Source organism: Schistocerca gregaria, chromosome 4, assembly GCF_023897955.1.
Source record: "Schistocerca gregaria isolate iqSchGreg1 chromosome 4, iqSchGreg1.2, whole genome shotgun sequence".
Classification (NCBI taxonomy): Eukaryota; Metazoa; Arthropoda; class Insecta; order Orthoptera; family Acrididae; genus Schistocerca; species Schistocerca gregaria.
Window position 1 is genome coordinate 612,005,073 of NC_064923.1, and position 25,441 is coordinate 612,030,513.

At 40.8% G+C, this 25,441-nt stretch overlaps 1 protein-coding gene across 2 annotated transcripts in view; it reads right to left on the reverse strand.

The window, feature by feature from the left end:
* Positions 1-4,767: 4,767 nt before the first annotated feature.
* Positions 4,768-25,441, reverse strand: part of LOC126266829 (homeobox protein Nkx-6.2-like) — a 206,842-nt gene continuing 186,168 nt past the window's right edge. For both annotated transcript variants that reach the window (XM_049971384.1, XM_049971383.1), the window contains exon 3: positions 4,768-7,064. In XM_049971384.1, coding sequence (XP_049827341.1) covers positions 6,846-7,064 — 219 coding nt within the window. In that variant the 3' untranslated portion in view covers positions 4,768-6,845. The remainder of the gene's footprint in view (positions 7,065-25,441) is intronic.

Genomic DNA, 25,441 nt, shown 5'->3' on the forward strand with positions numbered 1-25,441 from the left:
TAACACGAAACTACCAGATCCACCCATAAAGCGCAAATGAAATATACTTTATCACCTAGTACAGAATGCAGTTATCGCTTCATATTTTCTAGAATTCGAAGTTCACTGCCAGGCAGCTCGGAGCGCAATTGTTGGTCTTTGCTTCCGTGTTATAACACAGGCCTAGCACTTTTGATATTTTGGTGTTCTGTGTTAGAGACTTACCTATCCTGCGTGGTCTGTTTTAATGTCTGTGCCTCATAGTAGCTTTTTTCATAGTAGCAGCAGCGTTCTTTATAATTTACTTGAAGCAATTTAGTTGGCATAATCATTACTAGCATTAAGTAGTATAGCGTATTATTTTCTTTGTATCCAGTTGAAGGTTCTGTGATTTGGCTATCTCCTTGACGGGATCTATCAAACATTATGAAAATCAATGAATGCCGTAGGTTGATTAAGAATGATAGGTTTCATTGTGTCGTTACTAAAGTGTATCCTTCAGAATAACAGAAAATTATAACATAAATTAGGGTCATTCCGTGTCAAATCAACACACTGATTAACTTTACCGTTCTCAGATTTTGATGAAACTAGGTGTACCTTCTTTCCATATATAGTTTTAAAGGAAACCATAAATTTTTTTGTGATTTAATTAAAAATTTGTTAAGTCTTCAATTTTAAAATTTTCGTTAAAAACTCTTACATCCTTGAGTAGTAAATTACCATTTTCTCCGGAACCAGATGAGATACGGACCTGCAAAACGTGTCATTTTAATGCTATTGAGATGGGTTTTCATTCGGCATGCAACATGATGGGGTTTAAAAATTAATTTTAAAAAATTAAATAAATTTCAGATTTTAATTTTCTAAAAAAGCCATATTTTTAAAATTTCGGAAAATAACAAAAAACCTCTGAAAGGTTAATTTTTAGACCATCATGGATCAATGTTGCAAAATTTTCAAGTTCATGTGTTGTGTGAAAAATGACTTTCGTAGAGGTTCTGCATTAAGAAATCACCAAATTCATTTTAAAAATTTTACTTACGACATGACATTTATGAACAGCTGTGTCTATCACAACTTCTCAAAAATTGAAAATAACTGTATAGGCTTTGTTGGTTTTTACCATGTCATTTTCCGGCAAGGTGTATATTCAGCCTGTTGGAGTCACTGGTTGACCTTACCACACGAATCCACATAACATCTGGCTTCTCCGGGTATGCAAAAGGAGATGGACCACCTGGATGAAGAAATGTAACCTTTAGTTCATCCTTGTTTTCATCTTTCCCCAAAATGCATGCAAACCACCACTTGTCGTTATACACTGTAGTTATGTATCCATTTATACCTGTCAGTGACTGTGTTTCTTGGGGTTCGGTGGCAACTGCTGTAATGAACTTCGAGCATTTGTCGTATCTGAAACTACAGGAGTGAATACATGAAACATACAAGTCCCTGCAATTGTTATCGTTCTGCTGAAGCGACTGTTTAGAAATGTGGCTGTCTCTATGTATTCGTCTAGAATTGCAAATGCAAAATGTACTCCAGAGATGTTTTATACGCCCTGTTGAAAAGTTGCCTAGGTGTAAGAATTTGATTGTCATATCGAAGTTGCAAACTTTCTCGTGTTGCCAGCCTCCTGATTGTGCCACCGATTCCATCGCAAGGCCCTTTTCCATGTGCTGTTCCTAAAAAATGCCATTCATCCTCTATGCCAGACTCAGCTTGATGAAAACATACATTTAAAAAGTTTTTCTTGTTTTTGTACTAAGCAGCCGCACTATCAGAAAAGTAGTAAATGTTTTTAGGTTCAAGGTGCTTTTTCAAGAATTCAATGAGCTTTTTCTGGAAGCAGTAGCCAGCCACAGTCTGGAATAACAACATAACTGAGATGCTCTGTTGCTGTTTCTCTTTTGTAGTATACAACAAATGGGTGAACAGTGGCTTGCTGACCTGGCCAGTGATAGATCTGGACCTCACCCTGCGTCAATAATGAGCCTTTTTCTGGAAAATCACAGTACACAGCGAATCGTGAATCTTGTAGTCTTTTTCTAATGTGTTTCATAAATGAATTTTTTTTCTGCAATAAAGTCATGACGCACCAACATAGACAGCTTATTGCGAAATAAACTGATGAACTCTGTAGTTAATATTTGTAATGTTTCCAGTTTACACCTGTCTGCAGAAATCCACTGTCGGAAGATGACATAGTCTATCAGCTTTTCTTCGAACGCCTTCTGAAGTATAGTCTTGATTTCCTTATTCCCAGGGCATAGATTATAGTCCAACTGCAATATATTAATGGTGGGTGACACAGAACCTTTTTAAGACACTCTTTATATGTCTGTATTTCTCCACTTGTTACTGAGTTCAACCTTGCATTTTCAATCGTAAATTTGAAATTTTGGTGAATGACATATACACGCAGTGTGTGTACCACAGGGTCCTGCTGGAATACAGCTTTTAGGCCTCAACTGTGCTATTTGGAAAAAAACTGACAGGCATTTTACGAAAATTTTCTTACACACTCTGTATGTCTGTATGCCTCCTTTGAATTACAAAGAAAAAGTGTCTTTGGAACTTTAATTTTCTGTCCGCGGCTGTCCTTCATTGAAACACAATCCATTATTCCAGGCATGGCGCTGCTTACGACGTCACTTTCAAAAAAGGACCAAATGGTGTGGACAGTTCCTACTAGCCGACGTTTCCCTGGTTTTGATGAGGATTTTCCAAAATACCTCCGTTCTGTAATAGCTGCTTTGCTAGCCGTACCATGTATTATGGGGCATTGAACTCCTGCATTATCTTCCTTACACTCCATGATTTAGGCAGTCATGATAAAACTATGATTTTCTTTTTTATACTGCTTGAGTTTGTAAAGTTGGTCTTCAGATTGTTTAAAACTACTCTTTCTGACACCTCAGTGTCACTTTCAGAAGGCTTTGTGTTACCAGATTCCTTTTCATAGCAGAATCGATTCTTTTTCTCTTTCCTGCAGGATATCTCTTATTATTATTATTATCTTTTATACATGCGTTGTGAGAGGCCTGACGCTTTCACCTAGAATAACTTTTGACTTGTTAAATACGTTTGTATTCGTTTTTGGGGTAGATAAACTTTGCACTACTTGGATATATTTGCAGTGTTTGTTAGCCTACGCGAACATTGCCCAGAGGAGAGTCAAAAAACGAATACTGCGATTTAAGTTCATCATTAATATTCAAAATACAAACATCTATTTGATTGATAAATTTTTGCACCAGAGTATCATATCAGAATGAATAAAATTCAATGATATAACTCTTGTATAGATCTAATAAGAAGTTACAGGGTAAAGCTTTACTGAAAACGGAGATTTTTTGGTGTTGGTCTTGAAGTCGTTTGAATGGCATACCACTCGGAGGTTTAAGCCACTCTGCTCGGAAATATTCTGTGAGGAAGGAAATACAGCTGACGTTTACATAAGCGACTTCTAACATTTTTCGTAACGGAATTGCTTTTTTGAGGAATAGTTCCACTGTACCCCATTTGAAAACCCCGAAAGTATCACACTACTGGTGGAAATATTTTTTACCTTGAGAATGCATTTTCTGTCGTGAGGAACCAGTGTCGCACCATTCTATCTGAAGACCGAAGCTTAAATCCCCAATGCTCTGTCTGGAAATGTAATTAATTCTAAGTACGTCCTTCCTGAGCAGTCTGAGGTTGTACTCCATCCAAATGATGTAATTGTCCATGGTACGGTAAATCCTGATCCTCGTTATATTATATCTTGTAGGTGTCAATATAGGGATGATTGATAAATACTGATTTGTGTGATGTAGTCGTGGCAGCCTCAGAAATAGGACTAATACAACTTTTACTTTCTTTTTGGAACGCGACCTTCATCTACTGCCTCTCTGAGTCATATAAACTGTGTTTATGTGTTTTCAAGTTCAATCGTTTTGAGTTTTATACAGAAATCTAAATAGTTGTAGAAATGTTTGACTTTAAGTCTCAACGGAAGAACGATATGCGTTTAACGTGGGTAAATGATTACGAACAGACTCATGTAGATTTCGTGTGATTTGATACTGGCTGCCATATCCTTGTTTGAAGCTGTCAGTTTGCTCCGTCTTATGTCATATACTTTTTTAAGTATCACACAGAAAACTTAATTACTGCAGCCATAAAAACATAACTGCCAGAGAAATCTGGAAAATGAATTACTATGCTTACTTTTGAGGTAGAGGAATGGGGAGCTTAGGTATATTGTGGGAGATTACTAAATCATACACATTGTAATTCGCAACATGTTTATATTACAAATAATTGGTATATTAGCTGGTATACACGTACAAGGTTGTTACTTTTCGAAATCAGATATCATTTTCAGTAGCCATTTACTCATTACACTCATTTACACACTGCACTCACACACGCACGCTGTCTAGTAGAGATTTCTTTATTTATAATCTTATTTTTAAATTATGCACTTAATTACACAGATAAAATAACATTTATTCGGAGAACGCTTGTTTCCTGTACGTTAATGGCGGCGCACACATTCGCCGCTATCTGCTTCCACGACGCAATGCGCGGTACGCTGTTTTAACACGCAGTGCCCGCGCACAGCTGTGAAACCAATTTTTTGGGGCCAGCAATATATACGCCCTATCTCTGGGACGTGCTTTTGCAGAAATATTATCAGCGCCTGACTAGTTGCTTTATTCCTTCCCACAGGAACCGTACACCACCCTAATCTCCCCGCCTTTGCCTTTTTTCCCCCTCCCTCCCTCCCTCCTCCGCCACTGTTGCCGACCAGCGAGCCGCGGCAGATATACTTTACAATATACATAATCTTATTTACAAGTCCATATATAGCTTCGCGGGCACCCTGCTATGCATCCTCTCGCTGATTAGGCCTTCTAACTATCTTACTGGTTAATCTAGAACGTGCAAAATGTACAGCTAGGTTCATATTCTTTGGTTGCATTTGCATAATACTGCGCGCCCTCGTTTTAAAAATAATACAGACTGTGACGCCGCACCTCCAGATACCAGCAGTGTAGTCTATTCACTTCCACACCAACTACGGGTCCAGCTGAATTGACGAAACGGGGTGTCAGATATGACAGGATCTAGATACATAGTACAGGCTACATATTGCATTTTACCATCAATTTCATTACTATAAATTACATGTGAGGTCATTCGAAAATTATCTTTACAAACGAACGTTCGTTCTACTTCTAGTTATGAGTTGAATAAAAACTTTATCATCGTTTCGTCATTCCAGCTTCAACAATTACAAAGAAAATCATAACTATGCGCAGTGAAAATGCAAATTATAAATTTATAATCTAGGCAACAGTTCAATTGCAGTAACAAGTAAATGTCCCAGTGATGCTCCTTGCTCTTAAAAAGTTATTCGTTCATGACGCTTCCTCAGTTCCTTCCATTCTTGCGGCGATCTTCCTTGGGAACAGTTAACAAACATCGTTGTTATTTCTGTCACTAACACAGGCAACACATGACACCGCTGAGCCGGAAGCTACAACTCCCCTGGCGTCATACAAAACCACTAGCTTTTTATACTGACGGGTACAAGAAACTTGATAAATGCTTGCTGAAACGCTTCAAGACCATGAGGAACAGCACAATGTGCAGCGCGTAACGGAAACGAGCCCCTGCTGCAGCGATAATGTCTAACTAATTAGCGACATTTCTTGCAGAAACCGCAACAGACCTCGGAAAGGAAGTACTGTTCTTCTGTAGCATCAACTGCGCTACTTTCGTATTAATAATAGAATTAGAGGAGTATGTAACATTAGCATCCTTATTTTTATGTAATGAGTGCACCGGCTTTCATGAAATTGTACTGGTTTCCTTCATATGTTTTCGATTTTGAAAGTATAACTACTCTTAACATCGCGAGAATATTGGTCTCTGTCTTACGTTAAAAATTAATTCCTGAATCTTTTCGCTTGTAAACACTGTTCAATTACTAGAATGAATCTTTCACAATGTAATGGATCATACAGCGCTTTGAAACGTCTTGACAGACTAAAAGTTTATTCCAGACCCGAATCAGAACCCGTACTCGTGTTTTCTTCTGGCAGCTCGAACCAGACCCCACCCTCGATTTAGATCGATGCTCATATCTCTCCAATTTTCCCACGCCACGGGGACTCTCTTGTATATCTTACCAGACAAGTACCCTGGTATAAGTAATATGGCGGAGGCTGGTTTGATACTGGCAAACGGAGAGATTGAAAGGTGTCTGGATAGCGTTTTAGTCTGTCAGAACACCGTATCGTTGTTACTGTTACAATTTAGAGATCAGTTTTACAGTATTAATCGTTTTCTTTGATCTGTAGAACTGTTTTCTAAATGCAAATACTTTCACCTTCTATCATTCTTTCTGTGTAACAGCAAGCATTTATGTTCTCCTAACCTATAGTTTTCGCCAGTAAACATCAAATTTGCAGTTTATTGTACTTCGCAGTACTGCACACCAAATATTCTCCATTCGAACAATGGACTTTTAGTTTGGCGATGGCTGATGCAGAGCTTCCTATCTGAAAGACAAATATGTCTCCGTGTGTGTAATTCAGCCTCTAGCGCCATTAAATTGCGTGTGATGTATCTTGAACAGAGGTTACCGACAACGAATGGGAGACTGCCAGCAGCGGACTGTTTACGCTGCAACGTGGCTCTGAGATGCTTCACGGTAGATATTTCCCGACAGTTGCGGACCACTCAGTTTGGAAGAGCGGTCTGTCTGTCGCGGGTGCCGTAGAAACTTGAGGTCCAGCGTTCTGCAACGAGGCTGGAGGCGCGTCGAGCAGGCTGAAGCGCTCGTCGGACGGAGCCGACGCCCCGGCTCAGGGGCGGCCCGTCAGCTCGGCGGCCTCGCCGGCGAGTTCGCGGCGCAGCCGCTTGGCGGCGCTGGCGGCGCGGCCGAGGTCGTCGTCGCGGTCGGACGCGTCGGCGTCGCCGTCCGCGTCGGCCAACCCCTCCGCCTCCTCCTGCTTGCGCTTCGCCGTCGCCATCTCTGCCGCGTGCTTCTTGCGCCACTTGGTGCGCCGGTTCTGGAACCACACCTGCAACGCAAGAAAGAAAATGTGTCAGGTCATCGTGCATCCGGTCACATCTGATAACGTTATACTCTGACTAGTTAAATAAATGGACAGTCTGTTTAACGAAGGGTTTGAGTGAAAGATTGAGAAAGACTAATGGCAGTGAAAATGATGATAGTTATCAATGAGTGACCATGTTCCCGGAGTCAAGCCAAAAGCGCGTAATTCACAGTGCAAACACCAATTCTCACAAACGCATTGTACAGACTGCGTAGCCAAAGCGCAAACATCGAATGTCTCAAACACCACTTTACGGAGTGGCACAATGTAGTGCGCTCGGCGTGTCTCGTAGCCTTGCGCATAATAGTTCGCGACTGGGATCGTTCAGTTTAGTTCGCGGTTAGTTCGTTAGCTCCCATCTCGATTTTCAGAAATACAGTTCGTTCGCTTTGCTACCGCTACTGCACACTCTCTTTTATTCGTTATGCCAGCCTTTTAAATAATGACCAGTGTTGCCAATGCCTGTATTATTACAGTTTTATGTCGAGTAATTAGACTTCGAAAGAGCAAATAAACCAGTTATATACACAAATGGGTGAAATGGGGGAGTCAACTACTATACTTTACATACAGAGTACTCGTAGTATTTTAATTTTAAAATACATTTATTTATTAGTTCATTGTAGGAATATTACTTACAGAATACGCTAAATGCGTTTTTTTGTGAATAAAAATACACATTCATAAATAATCGACGTTTTTAAAGTTTTGGTAATAACCAACAAGAAATATTTCTGCTTTAGATACAGGTTAAGTACTATATGGCACAAACAATAATACCTTTATCATTAACAGAAGAAACACTAACACTTATAATTTGTTAGCAAAAAATTAAACGTAGAAAAAATAACTGTGACCCCTGGGTGAGATCGTATTCTAAAGCATACTTTTTGTGCTTTGCATTATCTTTCTTTAAATAATCAGTCTTCTAATTTTCAAGTGAAATATTACAAAAATTTACATATTATTATTATGTTGTTGTTGTTGTCTTCAGTCCTGAGACTGGTTTGATGCAGCTCTCCATGCTACTTTGTCCTGTGCTAGCTTCTTCATCTCCCAGTACCTACTGCAACCTACATCCTTCTGAATCTGCTTAGTGCATTCATCTCTTGGTCTCCCTCTACGATTTTTACCCTCCACGCTGCCCTCCAATGCTAAATTTGTGATCCCTTGATGCCTCAGGACATGTCCTACCAACCGATCCCTTCTTCTAGTCAAGTAGTGCCACAAACTTCTCTCCTCCCCAATCCTATTCAATACCTCCTCATTAGTTACGTGATCTACCCACCTTATCTTCAGCATTCTTCTGCAGCACCAGATTTCGAAAGCTTCTATTCTCTTGTTGTCCAAACTAGTTATAGTCCATGTTTCACTTCCATACATGGATACACTACATACAAATACTTTCAGAAACGAATTCCTGACACTTAAATCTATATTCGGTGTTAACAAATTTCTCTTCTTCAGAAACGCTTTCCTTGCCATTGCCAGTCTACATTTTATATCCTGTCTACTTCGACCATCATCGGTTATTTTACTTCCTAAATAGCAAAACTCCTTTACTACTTTAAGTGTCTCATTTCCAAATCTAATTCCGTCAGCATCACCCGATTTAATTTGACTACATTCCATTATCCTCATTTTGCTTTTGTTATGTTCATCTTATATCCTCCTTTGAAGACACTGTCCATTCCGTTCAACTGCTCTTCCAGGTCCTTTGCTGTCTCTGACAGAATTACAATGTCATCGGCGAACCCAAAGTTTTTACTTCTTCTCCATGAATTTTAATACCTACTCCGAATTTTTCTTTTGTTTCCTTTACTGCTTGCTCCATATACAGATTGAATAACATCGGGGAGAGGCTACAACCCTGTCTCACTCCTTTCCCAACTACTGTTTCCCTTTCATGCCTCTCTAATCTTATAACTGCCTTCTGGTTTCTGTACAAATTGTAAATAGCCTTTCGCTCCCTGTATTTTACGCCTGCCACCTTCAGAATTTGAAAGAGAGTATTCCAGTCAACATTGTCAAAAGCTTTTTCCAAGTCTACAAATGCTAGAAACTTAGGTTTGCCTTTTCTTAATCTTTCTTCTAAGGTAAGTCGTACGGTCAGTATTGCCTCACGGGTTCCAACATTTCTACGGAATCCAAACGGATCCTCCCCGAGGTCCGCATCTACCAGTTCTTCCATTCGTCTGTAAAGAATTCGCGTTAGTAATTTGCAGCTGTGACTTATTATATAAAAACATTATTATGTAAAAACATTAATTTGGAAACTTTGCTCGTTGATAACAGTGTTCGTTCATTAAGGATTTGTCCCGTCGCCGAGTAAACGCGTTCGCAGAGCACTGATGTCGCTACTATGTAAAATCTCTTTAACACATATGCATGTACATGAGGATATAACTGACGACGCTCGTGCCACCACTCAAGCGGATCTTTTTTTTTTTCAATCTAAATACTCTTCATTAAGGTATTTATCGAGTTCGCGAATACCAGCAGCAAGTTGATTATCTGGTCTAGTGATTTTTCTTATTTCTTGGTCATACTCGTCCCATAGAGTGTCTTTCTTATTTTCATTACCGCTGCTACAAGAGCAAGACGCCAAAGGGTCACTAGCAGTAGGATGAGCCAGTCAAATATCTCGATTCTCCCTCTGAAGTAACTGCACTCTGCCAACTTTATTTTTGAGGGGTTCTATTGAAACTTCACAAGCTTTTTGATTTCTAAATCCTCTCTGTCTAAATCGGGGGTCCAGAATCGTACACTCAGCGTATAGAACGTTATTCTCTAAATCTTTAAAACGGTCTTCCAGGCCTTTCTTGAGCACTGATTGCACAGCGACAATTTATTTTGTTCTGTAAAAAAAAAAAAAAAAAAAAAAAAACTGTTGAGCTGGTTACAAAACACAACTTTTGACAAAGTCACATTTCTTTCGGCACGTGATTTTTTAAAGCCTATTGCGGGCTCTCGCTCCGTCGCGCCATTGTCCGTCGGTCTTTGGAAAAGAGCGAACGAATAAGTAGCGAGGTTATCCGTGAACTAGTTCGCGTAGTTCGCCTGTGGGAGTGCTCTTCCGAACTAGTTCGTTCGCAAACTACACAAGACTAGTGTCTCGATTGTTAAGTGAAAATAGTCGGTACGCTACAATAACGCGGTCAGCGTGTCGTGTAGTATGCGAAATTTTTGAGTGTCGTAGAGACTAAGCCAGCTTTCGGACACCGGCACAACGTTATCGGTCCATTATTTTTTTGCAGGGTCGCTTGTTCTAGTGTTTTCCTTTTCTAACATCTCAAACGGATCACTCTGTACACTGACAGAGTGTGCGTAACACATAAAACACAGTGCTGCAGACAACACAAAACTTACGGACTTTTGTTCCTTTTTTTAATATGAAAATGATTTCCGTTAAAATTTCATCGAAAATCGTTATCACTGTTTATTTTAGGTACCACAGATGCATAGATTTGTTGAAATGACCTCAAACTCGCCCAAAGGTCTGAATCATTTATTGTTCCATTGTAGGCCAATTTCAGCGTTACGCCATTTTCGAGTGGTCACTACAATGTATACATAATAAAAACGTAATAAGGATCTGATAGCCAGCGGCGTTACTAGGTTAGTTATTTTGTAGCAAAATTAGATAAGGATGTTACAAGTGGTTTACATTTCCAAAGATGTTTACAAGATTCAAACATGTTTCATCGTTGTTGCACCATTTAATTACTGACTTCTCTGGCATTCATGATATTTTTCGGGCAATATGTTGTAATTGTCCTCTGATATTATGATCTTATAGTATGTTAGCAGCAGGTACGTAACCTTCATCGTTCTGCCTGCCGTCATTTGAAAAACAGAATTTCCTCAGAAAAACAGATGTTACTGTATAAAGCCGTCGTGCGGTTCTAGGCGCTACAGTCTGGAGCCGAACGACCGCTACGGTCGCAGGTTCGAATCCTGCCTCGGGCATGAATGTGTGATGTCCTTAGGTTAGTTAGGTTTAATTAGTTCTAAGTTCTAGGCGACTGAAGACCTCAGAAGTTAAGTCGCATAGTGCTCAGAGCCATTTTTTGCTGAATAAAACACAAAACTTCGTGGTGCCACCGACCTGTCGCAATTTTTCCTACCAGCTGAGCAGTGCTTCATACTTGCCTTCCAGGTCATTGTTTCTCAGTTCGAATTATGTTGTCCTTTACTGTGCTTTTCAATGTTTCCTGTTAATTTGCGGCGTAATTAGCACTTAAAAATTTTCTCGCCGTTTCGTTTTCCGTCTGTATTATGCAGTATTTTAAATATGTGTCACACTGCGGGTTTTCCTAGTGACCCTCATTTTCTTTTTGACATAGTATATTTTAGGTCTTTTGTGCTTCTTGTTTAATTATTGTGATTGTTTCTTAATTTGTCTTCGTGGCTCGCAATTGTGCTTCAGTTTGTCTTAGTACCTCTGTTTCCTCTTTGCGTCATTTGTGCCATATTCTAGTTTTTGCTATATTTAAATAACTTTCTCCCTGTAGTTATTCTAAATTTTCTGTAAATACTACAAAAATCGGGATTTTCTTTGAGAGAACTATGTGTAAATTTTATGAAGAATTAATAAATCGGTTTGGTTACTGCTCCGCTAAAGAGTAACAGATCCATCGAGATTCGACATACGACCTGTTTGAGAATATTTTGATGCGGCTTAGCATGTCTCTTTCGCTTAGACAGACTTCATACGTACAAAAATGTGAAGTTTTTCCATGTTTCCTATTCCCAAGGTTTGATCCAAATGTAATTCTACTGTAGATAAGTGCTGAGGAGGGAGGAATATGATGGTATATCGCCTCCAATTGGACGATGCCTACTAAGGCAATATGAAGTTAAAACGAACCAGTGGGTTGGCAGGCACTTCATTTATATATATATATATATATATATATATATATATATATATATATATATATATATAAATCAAAAACTTTAATTCGTATTCCAAATTAAAATCATTGCAGACTTAACGTTTTGTAGCTTGCAAAGTAAGGACTTGCTGATCAAATTGGTGCAAAACTGTCAACATTTTAGACCTATAGGATTATGTATTGATGGATCATACACGAATCATATTTGTTTAACGTCTCTACCCAAGATAAACTTCAATGGGATCTTAATAGAACAAGTATGAAATTCGACCTAAAAAGACAAACAATGTACAACCAACTTGAGAAAAAGAAAACAGTAGAAGTTAACAATGAAGTCATAGAACCCATAGATGAGTATTTGTATTTAGGGAAGCGAAAACAATGACTGGACAGACAGCTCAAGACATGGCCTAGAGTGGTTTTGGTAACTATATTAGGTTTTCAAAAGCAACGTTCGGATGTTTCTGTAGACAGTTTACATACAGTTACGTATACTGCCAATGGTGACTTACGGCTGCGATTACTGCAGTTTTAAAATCGTGTATTGTTAAGCGAGCACGCTGGAAACAGTTAGGAGAGACAGAAACCAAGGAACGGATCAGGGAGAAGATTGAGGAGAAGATGCAATCAAGACACATGAAAATAGGATAGAGGTGGAGGGGATATGTAGCTCAACGAATAAATGGTAAACGGAGAAAGCAGTTTCTTTGTTGAGTTTTGAGACATAAGAAAAGACGAAGAATGAGACCTACCGGAACGACAAATAGCTACTGATTATGATAAAAAGCATAAGGTATCAATATCAATTTTTGTCACCAGAAAAAAATTTGCAAAAGGACTCCTCGTCGTGTTGTAAGTAGGTTGTTTAGGTTTTTTTTATGGTAACACCACGTAGCGCTCTGTATGAAAATCACTGGCTGTGCTGTGTGCAGTCTGTGGCTAGTTTGCATTGTTGTCTGCCATTGTAGTGTTGGGCAGCTGGATGTTAACAGCGCGTAGTGTTGCGCAGTTGTAGGTGAGCTGCCAGCAGTGGTGGAGGTGGGAAGAGAGATGGCTGAGTTGTGAGAGCGGATGAACTGGACAGAGACAGTAACTTTGTAAGACTGGATGTCAGGAACTGATATATATAATATGACTTTTGAACAATATTAAGGTAAATACATTGTTTTTTCTCTATCAAAATCTTTCATTTGCTAACTATGCCTATCAGTAGTTAGTGCCTTCAGTAGTTCGAATATTTTATTTAGCTGGCAGTAGTGGCGCTCGCCGTATTGCAGTAGTTCGAGTAACGAAGATTTTTGTGAGGTAAGTGATTTGTGAAACGTATAGTTTAATGTCAGTCAGGACCATTCTTTTGTAGGGATTATTGAAAGTCAGATTCCGTTGTGCTAAAAATATTGTGTGTCAGTTTAAGCACAGTCATGTATAATATTTCAAAGGGACGTTTCAGTGTTTAATGTTCACGAAATGGTTTATTAGGGGAATCCACATTCTAACCAAACATTGGTGTCCTAGTTTGCCCTCCGCCAACGCTTTAGGTCACCTAAGCTCTTGCGCTAACGCGCGCACGATTTATTTCAGTCGAGATCATCCAGGAAACTACCGGCAGAAATACCGTCTGTGGTCTGGGGAAGCAATGGCTGGGGTGTAGAGGCGGGGGTGGGGGGAGGGGGAGGGAAGGAGGGGGTAAGGATACGCAAATTTCCACTGCATATGGAATCCCTACTTCATAAAATAACTGAGACGTTGCTGTAGTGCAACAGATAGAAATTTGCATTCGCAAATAATCTGGAAGCCACTGTACAGTGCACAGCGGAGGGTACGTCGCACCAGTATTATCAGTTTTCTTTTTTATCCCATTCGCGTGTTGTGTGATGGAAAATGTCTGACTATAGGCCTTTGTATCCGTCCTAATCCATCTTATATTATTTCATCTTCCCTAAGTGGCAGCATATCGGTAGAACAATCTACTTCTCTAAATTTATCTGAGAGGGTTTCTCGAGAACTCAAAAAATGTTCAAATGTGTGTGAAATCTTATGGGACGTAACTACTAAGGTTATCAGTCCCTAAGCTTACACACTACTTAACCTAAATTATCCTAAAGACAAACACGCACGCCCATGCCCGAGGGAGGACTCGAATCTCTGCCGGGACCAGCCGCACAGTCCATGACTGCAGCGCCCTAGACCGCTCGGCTAATCAAGCGGCTCTCGAGAACTACGTTGTCTTTCTACCAACTATTCCCAATTAATATCCCCGAGTGTTTACGCCACACACTGCTGCAATCCTAGCGGTGCCATTCTTAATTCGTTAGATTTCTGTTGTCAGGCTTAACTAACAAGAACTACAAAGAATAGAACAATACTCTGGCGTTGGTCGCTCTGGCATCTTATATGCGATTTCAGTTACAGGTGCTCTGCATTTTTCAAGAACACTTCCAACCTATCTTTAGTTTTCCATTCGCTTTCCTAATACTGTTTTCATATGATCGTTCCATTTCATATTGCTTCTTGGTCCAGGTCTTTCTGCAATTTTCTGCGATCGTCTGACGAAGATACTTCCCTGTACTGAACAGCAATCTCACAGTATTGCTGACCCTGTGCGATAGATAGTATATGTGCAGTGCCTGATAAAAAACTGAAGCATCCAGGAGACATGATTGGAAGTCAATGTCACTCCGTACACGTACGCATCATCGGCGACTATGTACGGTAAATGATTAGAGTATCTGTTCTCGGGCCCTAGCCCCCTAGCCATACGATTAAATTAAAAGAACTCAGATTTTCCTCGAACCATTTACGTACTGGGTGATCAAAAAGTCAGTATAATTTTTAAAAACTGAATAAATCACGGAATAATGTAGATAGAGAGCTACAAATTGACACACATGCTTGGAGTGATATGGGGTTTTATTAGAACAAAAGAATATATTTAAAAAAGATACAAAAGTTCAAAAAATGTCCGACAGATGGCGCTTCATCTGATCAGAATAGCAATAATTAACATAACAAAGTAAGACAAAGCAAAGGTGATGTTCTTTACAGGAAATGCTCAATATGTCCACCATCATTCCTCAACAATAGCTGTAGTCGAGGAATAATGTTGTGAACAGCACTGTAAAGCATGTCCGGAGTTATGGTGAGGCATTGGCATCGGATGTTGTCGTTCAGCATCCCTAGAGATGTCGATCGATCACGATACACTTGTGACTTCAGGTAACCCCAAAGCCAATAATCGCACGGACTGAGGTCTGGGGACCAGGGAGGCCAAGCATGACGTAAGTGGCGGCTGAGCACACGATCATCACCAAACGACGCGAGCAGAGATCTTTCACGCGGACATTTTGTGAACTTTTTTTTAGTTCTAATAAAAACCCATGTCATTCCAAGCATGTGTGTAAATTTTTACCTCTCTATCTACATTATTCCGCGGTTTATTAAGTTTTCAAATTTATACTGACTTTTTGATTATCCGGTATTTGCGAAGATACTCCGTATTATCGTTGTAAGATGGTTATTTTTTGATTTTGCTGTTGGTTGTGTTAATATTTGTATAGGAAAATGCTATTTGAAGAACTGTGGTCAAAGAAACAGTTGTTACGCAACGGTATCTGCGTTTGCGATGGCAGCATTGTGGAGTCGTAGGATCTTTGACAGTCAGTAGTGGAAAGGTGCGGTGTGCAGCAGGCGGGGAGTAGGTGAGTGTACAGTGTAATGCATAGACGCACTTTGGAACTATGAAAGTTCCAGATTTATTGCGAGGAGGAATGATGACAGAACAATAGTTGAATAGCATACGGACATAAAAAAGCTTTTGAAATGAAGAACAAGGTATTATTTGACGAGGTAAAAAGTCTATTTTTATTTTTGTACTTCACCCTTGTCACAGTCGAGTGTTGACAATTGTGCTATCGATTGATCTTCAGAGTTATTTACTGTACCATGGAAGTTATTAGATTAAATGAATTTTGGTATTGGAGTCTATAATTGTTTTCTTTGATAAATTCCTTCCTAACTGAAATTTCAGTACTTAAAAGTTACGCTATGTATTTCAGTGGCATTCTGTGTGAAGATTATGAACCCAGTTTCCCTGGACCAAATACAGTTAGCTTTTAGCAGTATTTTTTTTAGCTATTATGGAGTATTGCTCTGTTGCTTTTTCTGCCATTTTGCAGGTAAGGTTGATAATGTTTAGTTTTCAGCTTCTTTATTTTACGAGGGCCATACGTCAGTGTAGAAATTTTCGTATGTTTCAGGTTACAGTCTTATACAGGTCGACATTACAGTTTGGTGATTTCCTGTCAGAGAGGTTCACGGTTCGTAGTAATTGAGGGCAAGTCATCGAGTAAAACAAAAGTGATTTCTGGCGTTCCCTAAGGTAGTGTTATAGGCCCTTTGCTGTTCCTTATCTATATAAACGATTTGGGAGACAATCTGAGCACCCGTCTTAGGTTGTTTGCAGATGAGGCTGTCGTTTAACTACTGATAAAGTCATCAGAAGATCAAAACAAATTGCAAAACGATTTAGAGAAGATATCTGAATGGTGCTAAAATTGGCAGTTGACATTACCGCTAAAAGGAACTCGTCAAACTTCGGTTACACGATAAATTAGTCTCATCTAAAAGCCGTAAATTCTACTAAATACCTAGGTATTACAATTACGAACAACTTAAATAGGAAGGAACACATACAAAACGTTGTGGGGAAGGCTAACCAAAGACTGCATTTTATTGGCAGGACACTTAGAAAATGTAACAGATCTAATAAGGAGACTGCCTACACTACACTTGTCCGTTCGCTTTTAGAATACTGCTGCGCTGTGTGGGATCCTTACCAGATAGGACTGACGGTGTACATCAAAAAAGTTCAAAGAAGGGCAGCATGTTTTGTATTATCGGGAAATATGGGAGAGAGTGTCACAGATATGATACAGGATTTTGGCTGGACATCATTAAAAGAAAGACGTTTTTTGTTGCGACGGAATCTTCTCACGAAATTCCTATCACCAACTTTCTCCTCCGAATGTGAAAATATTTTGTTGACTCCTATATACACAGAGATAAACGATCTCCACAATAAAATAACGGAAATCAGAGCTCATACGGAAAGATATAGATGTTCGTCCTTTCCGCGCGTGATACGACATTTGAGTAATAGAGAAATGTAAAGGTGGTTCGATGAACCCTCTGCCAGGCACTTAAATGTGATTTGCAGAGAATCCATGTAGATGTAGATGGTTCGTTTTTTTTATGCAGTTAAATTTTTCTACAAACAGTTTACCATGACCAAATCCACTGAGCGTGAAATTATTGGTTTGTTTATTAGTTTGCTTGCGAATGAGATCGGTTTTCACACTCAGGATTCTCTTTAATTTCATGTAAGTGATGGGTCTTTGAGCTCAGTAGCACTTTTAGGATGTCAGTTCACATTTCCAGGTTTGTATTCACGTTAACACACTCACACAAGTAGAGGTTCAAATGGCTCTGAGCACAATGGGACTTAACAGCTATGGTCATCAGTCCCCTAGAACTTAGAACTACTTAAACCTAACTAACCTAAGGACATCACACGACACCCAGCCATCACGAGGCAGAGAAAATCCCTAACCCCGCCAGGAATCGAACCCGGGAACCCGGGCTTGGAAAGCGAGAACGCTACCACGCGACCACGAGCTGCGTACACAAGTAAAGGCTACTCACTTATATCGTATTTTGGTGAGTAATTGGCGATGTGGTGCTGTATCTATTGTTTACAAGATGTCGTATATGAATAAAGTCAGCTGTTTCACGCGACTGGTTTTTGTTGAAAGGCGGTAGGCAGTCCGCTCGTCGCTACTGAAAGAAGGGCATATAAAAGGACTAAGAGAAGAACGTGCACAGGCGAGGACTCAAACGACGTGATTTGGCCCGTCTGCGCTGCACGCGGGCACGTGCGTGGAGGGTGGCGGCGGGTGCGAGCGCGCTATCCGTCTGTGGCGGCGTGTCTGGGGCGCAGTTGGCGTGTTTGCGCCCGCCCGCTCCAGTGCTAATTACCTCCCCCCCCCTCCTACGCCCCCGCCCCCAGTTACTAAGAGCAGTACATCACGGACGCTTTAATCATCCCTCCTTGCCGGCGCTCCTTCCTCTCCTCTATCTTTTATCATAAAGTGAAGTCCCGGCACCGGGCGGCGGATAGAGGGCGCCGGTAATCAAGTGTAATTATGCGTTGTATTTGCAAATTACACGGTATTTAGGCCGGCATGTAATGCCCATCAATCATGGCCGGGCGGGGACGCCGGGCCCCTTCCACGGCCGCAACTCGCTGCTGCTCCTCTTCCTTTTCTTCGTCCCTCCTAGCCTCGTCCTTCCGCCACTTCTCCCGAGTGCGCCGTCTCGCCGTCCGGGAAGCAGAGCGAAGGGGTAGCGGAAGAGACGGGAGGAGGCTCCGGCCGCCCCTACTCCCCTCCCCCCCTCCCCCCACCACTCCCAGGCGTCGTGCGGCCGGCGCGGCGCCTGTGCCTTATCGTCTAAATGAAGTGGTATTAGTGAGGCATCTCGGAGCGCTGCAAAATGTGGTCGGCCGGCGAGCGAAGGGCTGAAGGGCTGCCGGGGGATGGGACGGGAAGGGTTAATGCCTGCCTGCGAGGGCGGAAACTGCGCCCTGTCCGCGCCGCACCCTGGCCCTATCCCGTTTACACTCGACCAGAATGGCTTCATTACTTTCAGCGCTTCGGGAAGGAAGGACGCCGCAGCATACCATGCGCGTCTTCGACGTGTTTATCCGACACTTCGGAACGAGGACAGCAGAAGCGAAACTCGAGCCAAAACAACTGACGAGACAAATAATATAAAGGGTTGGATCAGACTTTCCGGAAGAAGTTTCGTAGGTTGTCGGCGAATAGTTTGATACAAAATTGAGGAAGGTCTTTTTAAAGAATAAAGGAAAGTGGCAGCTTATCCTTCCACTGATGACAGTTTTAAAATTCAAAATTTTGTTTAGGGGTAAAACTAAATAAAGAATTTGCCAGGTACGAGTAAGACTCAAGCACCAAGAGTTCCACGCAAGCTTAATTATGTACGCTGACAGTTAATTCATTCTGGGAATCACCGGCCGGAGAGGCCGTGCGGCTCTAGACGCTACAGTCTGGAGCTGAGCGACCGCCACGGTTCGAATCCTGCCGCGGGGGGGGGGGGGGGGGGGGGGGGCAGGGATTTTCTCTGCCTCGTGATGACTGGGTGTTGTGTGATGTCCTTAGGTTAGTTAGGTTTAGTTAGTTCTAAGTTCTAGGCGACTGATGACCTCAGAAGTTAAGTCGCACAGTGCTCAGAGCCATTTGAACCATTCTGGGAATCGAAAACCTCTACCATTTTTGCGTGTTATCGACATTGATACTGGCAACGTATCGGTCCCACGGATTGCAAGATTTTCGAGAATGTTTTAATTTCAATTACATAAATGTGACATAGCCATGTAGCGGACAGGCGGTCAGTTATTATTAAAAAAAAAAAAGTAGTTTTCCTCTCAGGCTTACGTGGTCGCAATGGTGAAAGTCAAACATGAAACAAAGAATAACTTTATTGCTCATATGACGCGTTTTGGAATTTCTCCATCTTCAGACATCTAGGAGACTAACCTGCGAATGTTCGCTTCACATGAAACTTGAAACGCCATATCTACGTGCAGCAATCGCTCCTGGATATCTGATAACGGATAAATTACGAAACGCGTCATATGAGCGATAAAATCATTCGTTGCTTGATGTCTGACTTTTCCCATCGGTACCCAGTCAATGGAAAACTTCAAGTTTGACTTCGGACAACAAATGACAGACATAATTACAACTTATCAGTTTCGGAGTTTTTCGTTTACTTGTACCGTGAAACCTTGTCTCTTGCCAAATTTCATGATTGTAGATCAACGGGAAGTAACCTACAGGTTTTACTGCGTGACTTTGTGAGTATTAAAATCTGTGACATAAATGGCCTTGTCTTTTGACTGTATTGACTTAGAAGTTTCAGTTTATTATACTGCCAAGTGATCATAGGCCTCAGTACGTGACAAAAATTTCAACCTCATGCGTCTACCCGTTCCTAAGAAAAATAGTTTTAAGCAGTAGGACTAACAGATAGACGGACAACAACACGGTATCATAAGGGTTCCCTTTTCACCGCTCTGGACACGGAATCCTAAAAACTGATTCAAAAGTGTTAACTTCATACCTAACACTACTGCTAGTGGGATTGCACTAAGTAAATCTTTCTGAATAATGTTAGCCACGACAACAATAAAACAAAACAAAAAAACCGGTCACACGAAGAATAACAAATTCCCACGTAAAAACACTCACACCCACCCAACCACTCACACACACACACACACACACACACACACACACACACACACACTTGACAAATGAACACATATCAAATCACAATATACAATAGACACTGAGGTTGAAAGAAAAACCACGACAGCTGGCAACACTACACACTGTAAACACACATAAGTACAGTACACAGTGCAAAGACCAAATGAAATGCTGAAATAAATGTGATCAAAAAACTCCGCAAATCGGCCATCTGTAGAACGGAAACCGAGTAAATACATCTTCAGGACGAGAAAGACGGACTAAGAACATTGGAAATCGTAAGTAACAACAAATGATTATTTAACCTCACGAATCTTGGCCTGCAAAACTTACTTCTATCCTGAAAAGCAAGAGAGTAACAAGAGAAAATGTAACATAGTAACACATTTGTAACTACTGCATAATACATTTATACAGGGTAATGCACTAACTATTGCCACCAAGAATAACTCCGAAAGTATGATAGGAGATGGAAAGTTTGTGGGACAAAAGTTGCATGGAACAACGGTGGCCATAACATGACGTTGGTTTTTTGTTGCTAGGTGCAATCGCTTCGGAGATATGAAGGTCAACTTTGTTTCTTTAAATGGGATGCTATAGTTTCGTACTTATTTTCTGATAGCGGTTATCGAGATGAATCCAATGATGTGTATGTGTACAGTTTTATGCTTAATACGCTACCGAATTGTAAATGAAAGTGGACGCCTTTTCGCTTTTGGAATCCTTGTAGAGCACCAAACACAGCTCAAAATAAACCTGTAGGACCATATAAACAGGAAATTCTCCGTTCGAAACTGGTAATGGCTCTATTTTTAATTACCAGACTATTTAATGATGACAGGTTGCTTTTCTATTGCTTCCAGTAACAATTCACATGTGTTTCCACAAGGTGAAAACACTCATTGCCAGTTTTACACTTAAGATTATACCGAACTAACACACTCTGTAACCTCACCTGTAAAAGAGATGCAAACTGTGTTTACGAAGCATGAAGCTCATATTTCGATACCTGAGCTTACGAAGAGGGAGAAGTAACTTATGGTATAGAAGAGTAGATATTAAATCTACTTTTTTTTTACACAATGACATAACTGTGCACCTTGCGAGGGTGGGTGTGGAAACACTCGAAATCGGTAAAGGCCAACAAAATAAATTTGATTACATAAATAGGGACTGATTGCAGCAATATCTTCCTCAGTAATTTAAGAACTGTTTCTTAATTTTAGGATGTGTCTATGAAATTTCAGTATTACTTGTGCTTTCGCTAAGAACACTTCGAATGTTAGATACATAAATCGAAAATCTGGTAAAACGTCCCTTGAAGAGACAGCAACCGTATATTTGTGTTGATTAATAAAGTAGTCGAAAATTATAAAGTTTACTAAAGCAATTACTCTATTTTAAAATCAAAGGTAAAGCTAATATTATCGAGTCTCTTCCTAGGATGCGAAGAAATGCTGAAATAACCGTTCTTATCTACGTCGTACTGCAGTGCTTTTTCCTTCTGAATCACATGCGCAGAGGGATGCTTCTAGAACTCTATCCGATTTGAGATTGGGGCCGAGATGGCATTCTTATGAAAGCAAATGAGATGGAAACAGCTGCACCTCTGCAAGAAATCCTAAGATTTAAATTGAGGGAAGTTGTATAAAAGCGATGAAACTCGAGTGGACGTATAAATACTTCATCTTTCTTCCCGGAGTGCGGGAAACTTCTCCCGAGCTTCGCCAACATACACATTCGCTCTGGAACTTTGTTCACGCCACCAAACAGCGTTCCATTTGATATTCTGTTATTATCATTGTACGATAATAAAGAATGTACGCCCCGTTGACTGTGTTATATAGGGTGAATGAGGAGAAAGATACATGGATTGAGGGATGATAATATTAGTGATTCTAAACAAAAAACCTAATATGACCATATGCCCCGCTACAAATGGTTTCCGAGATAGAACACATTTTGTATCACTTTTGTAAGTTTTATTGAATAACTGGAAAGCTGCACCCTCCAGAAAAAACGTGTCGTAGTACAAAATTGAACCACTTTTAATTTCCTACAAAAAAAGGTCATTTTCATTGTTTTCTGTAGGACTGACAGCTTGCGCGTAGGGCCAGAGAATACTGAGTAACTCGCGCGACGCGCATGCGTTGTAGCTAAGATAGTTTTCGTAGACCAGTTTGAGGTGTCCCGACTTGACAGACCACAAGTATCCTGTATCAAATTATTCGTTTCATCTTTATCAGACTAGTGTGGTACGTTGTAAACAACGACAGTATTTGAGTAATACAGAAAATAAACAACAATGAACACTAACTATGTTCCATCTTGGAAGCCATTCGGAATAGGGCATATGTCCATAGAAAGTTTTCTGTTTGGGGTCACTAACACAACATCCCTCAAAGCAGGTACATTTCCTCTTGAGGTATATTGTATAGAAAACAGTTCGTTAAGCAGTGCACATGATTTTATAGCGTAGCCACTTACTTCTTACAAAGAAATTTCGTTGTTGACACCATGCTAGTTATCATTCGCATGTATTTGTAATTTTTTCCGGTTTTGTTGATTGTACGAGTGTAAGGTGAGAGGCCAAGGAAGAATAGCAGCTCTGGGTGGTACCATGCCATCATCTCTTCAGCGAACCGCTTCAGCACAATAACAGAGTAATATCAAAATATGAAAATTTTATTCGGTGGACAGTTTTGAAACAAAAACTTATTGTGATTTAATGGTCTAAATCTGAAATAAGGTGACCTAACTGATATTTATAGAATACGACCAGACGATACTCCATAGATATAAAATGTGATTAGAAGTTGCTGTGTCAAAAACCTTCCGTAAATCTAAAATTACAGAATGAATTTGAGATACCCAGCCGACAGCACACATTACTTCGTGAGAATATAGAGTTATTTGTGTTTCACAAGGACAATATTTTCTGAATCTGTGTTGGCAGTTTGTCAATAAATCGTTTTCTTCGAGCTAATTCATAATGTTGGAGCATAATAATTTACATGTTCCAAAACCCTACTATAAATCGATATTAGCGATATGGGTCTAATTCAGCGGAGTACTCGTATTTCCTTCCTTGGGCATTGGAGTGACTTCTGCAGATTTCCACTCTTTAGGTACGGATCTTCCGACGAGAAAGAGGTTGTATATGATTGCTAAATGTGGAGATATTTAATCAGCATGCTCTGAAAGGAACCTGACTGATCTACATTTTGGACCAGAGGCTTTGCTTTTATTGAAAAGCACTTAGGAAAATACTTTTAAGTTACTCATTCCGTTTGAACTGGTGCTGTAGTGTAGTTTATGATTGATAGAATAGGTAGATATCGAGGTTAATTTTAAGGCAGAGGGTTTAAAATTACCTTGGAAAAATATAAAGAATTCTTGGAGAGGAAAGAGGTGGTGTTTGTTTGTGTTGATGCTGTAGTAGTCCACGATTGTCAAGGATGACATAGACACAGTGAGCACCACAACTTAATTCTTTAACGTACCAATTTTTTTAAAACTAGTAAACAGTTTCTATAAACTCTTTTACTTGAGCATGTACAATTACTTTGTCTCGAAAATTCGAGCAGGGAACAGCAGATACTTTGCTCGGCCTGCAATATAACGCAGTAGTAGGATCCCTCATTTGGCAAGGCTGCGAACTGCTGGGGTAGCGACATCTTGCAGGGGGATTAGTGCGGCCGCTGCGGCTTAGGCCGCCTACATTTCATGCCATTCCGTTCCGTTCCGGCCCCCAATAATAAAGGAGCGGCCGTTATTAATGCTGCAGCATCTACACGTGTTTACCACACCCGCGGGCCGCCGGCCTCCAGGACGCCGGAACTGGCCGCCCCTTTCTGCGGCCACTCAGTTTAATTACCATTCCGGCTCTTTTAGAGTTAAAAAGAGCGCGCCGCGCCGCGCCGCCCGAGGCGACCCCGATACTCGGAAATAGTCGCCGGGCCGAGTGTGCCGGCTGTTTGCAGTAGCTGCGCCTAATTTGCATCTTCTGTTTTTCCCATAGGGAAGGCGTGTTACATGCTAATGCCCCAATTTCTTGCCGTGAGTTGCTCGTTCCCCAGAAATTCTGGCTCCATACCAGCAATTCCGGTCCTGTGGAGGGCAGCGCCAGTAACTCGGGAACGCGGGCTGCGTCGCATCTTCGCGAGCAGAGATGTGATTCTCCCGGCCGGTTACACCTCCGAGTGATAACGAGGTGCTGTCCGAGATACAGGGGGGACACACAGCAGCCGTCACCGCTCTTCTAGCACGTGTGGGCTCAATAGAGCCGTGGCACTTAAAGTATTGTGCAAATAAAAAAAAAACGATTTTCAGACGCTATTACGTTCTTACATATTTGCCATAAAGATCTCCATGATATAGGGGTTTCTCTTTTACTGTGTCAGTCATGCACAAGTGATTTCTACTTTTCACGCCGAATCGTGCAGCCGGCCGCAGTGGCCGAGCGGTTCTAGGCGCTACAATCTGGAAACGCGCTACCGCTACGGACGAAGGTTCGAATTCTGCCTCGGGCATGGATGTGTGTGATGTCCTTAGGTTAGTTAGGTTTAAGTAGCTCTAAGTTCTAAGGGACTGATGACGTGAGAAGTTAAGCCCCATAGTGCTCAGAGCCATTTGAACCATTTGAATCGTGCAAATTAAATCGAAAAATTTTTAAATGACAGTATGTTGACTAACGAGTGTACTATTTATTACAGTTTCGAGCTTAGGTCTTTTTCAAGTGATTCAGGTGCTGAGATCAACGCGAACATTAGAAAAAATATGCAAAGAAGATCTGAGCTTATATGGCTCATGTTAGTATTCGAGATGGACCAGACCGGTATGTAACAGATGGAAATAAATCTTGTCAAACTGGATTCGCGGTTTCTACACATTTCAGTACATCCACCGTACATTTTACGGCTTCTGCAGACGTCAGTGAAGTACACTGTATGCGTACTTAATTCAGCAGAAATATAATCATAAAACAAATATAAACTGCTTAATTCCAGAATGGTGACACAAAATTTAACTTTACCTTGGACGTTTCTCAAACCATCCAGTAACATTAGCATCACCACCACATAGTTCGACGACA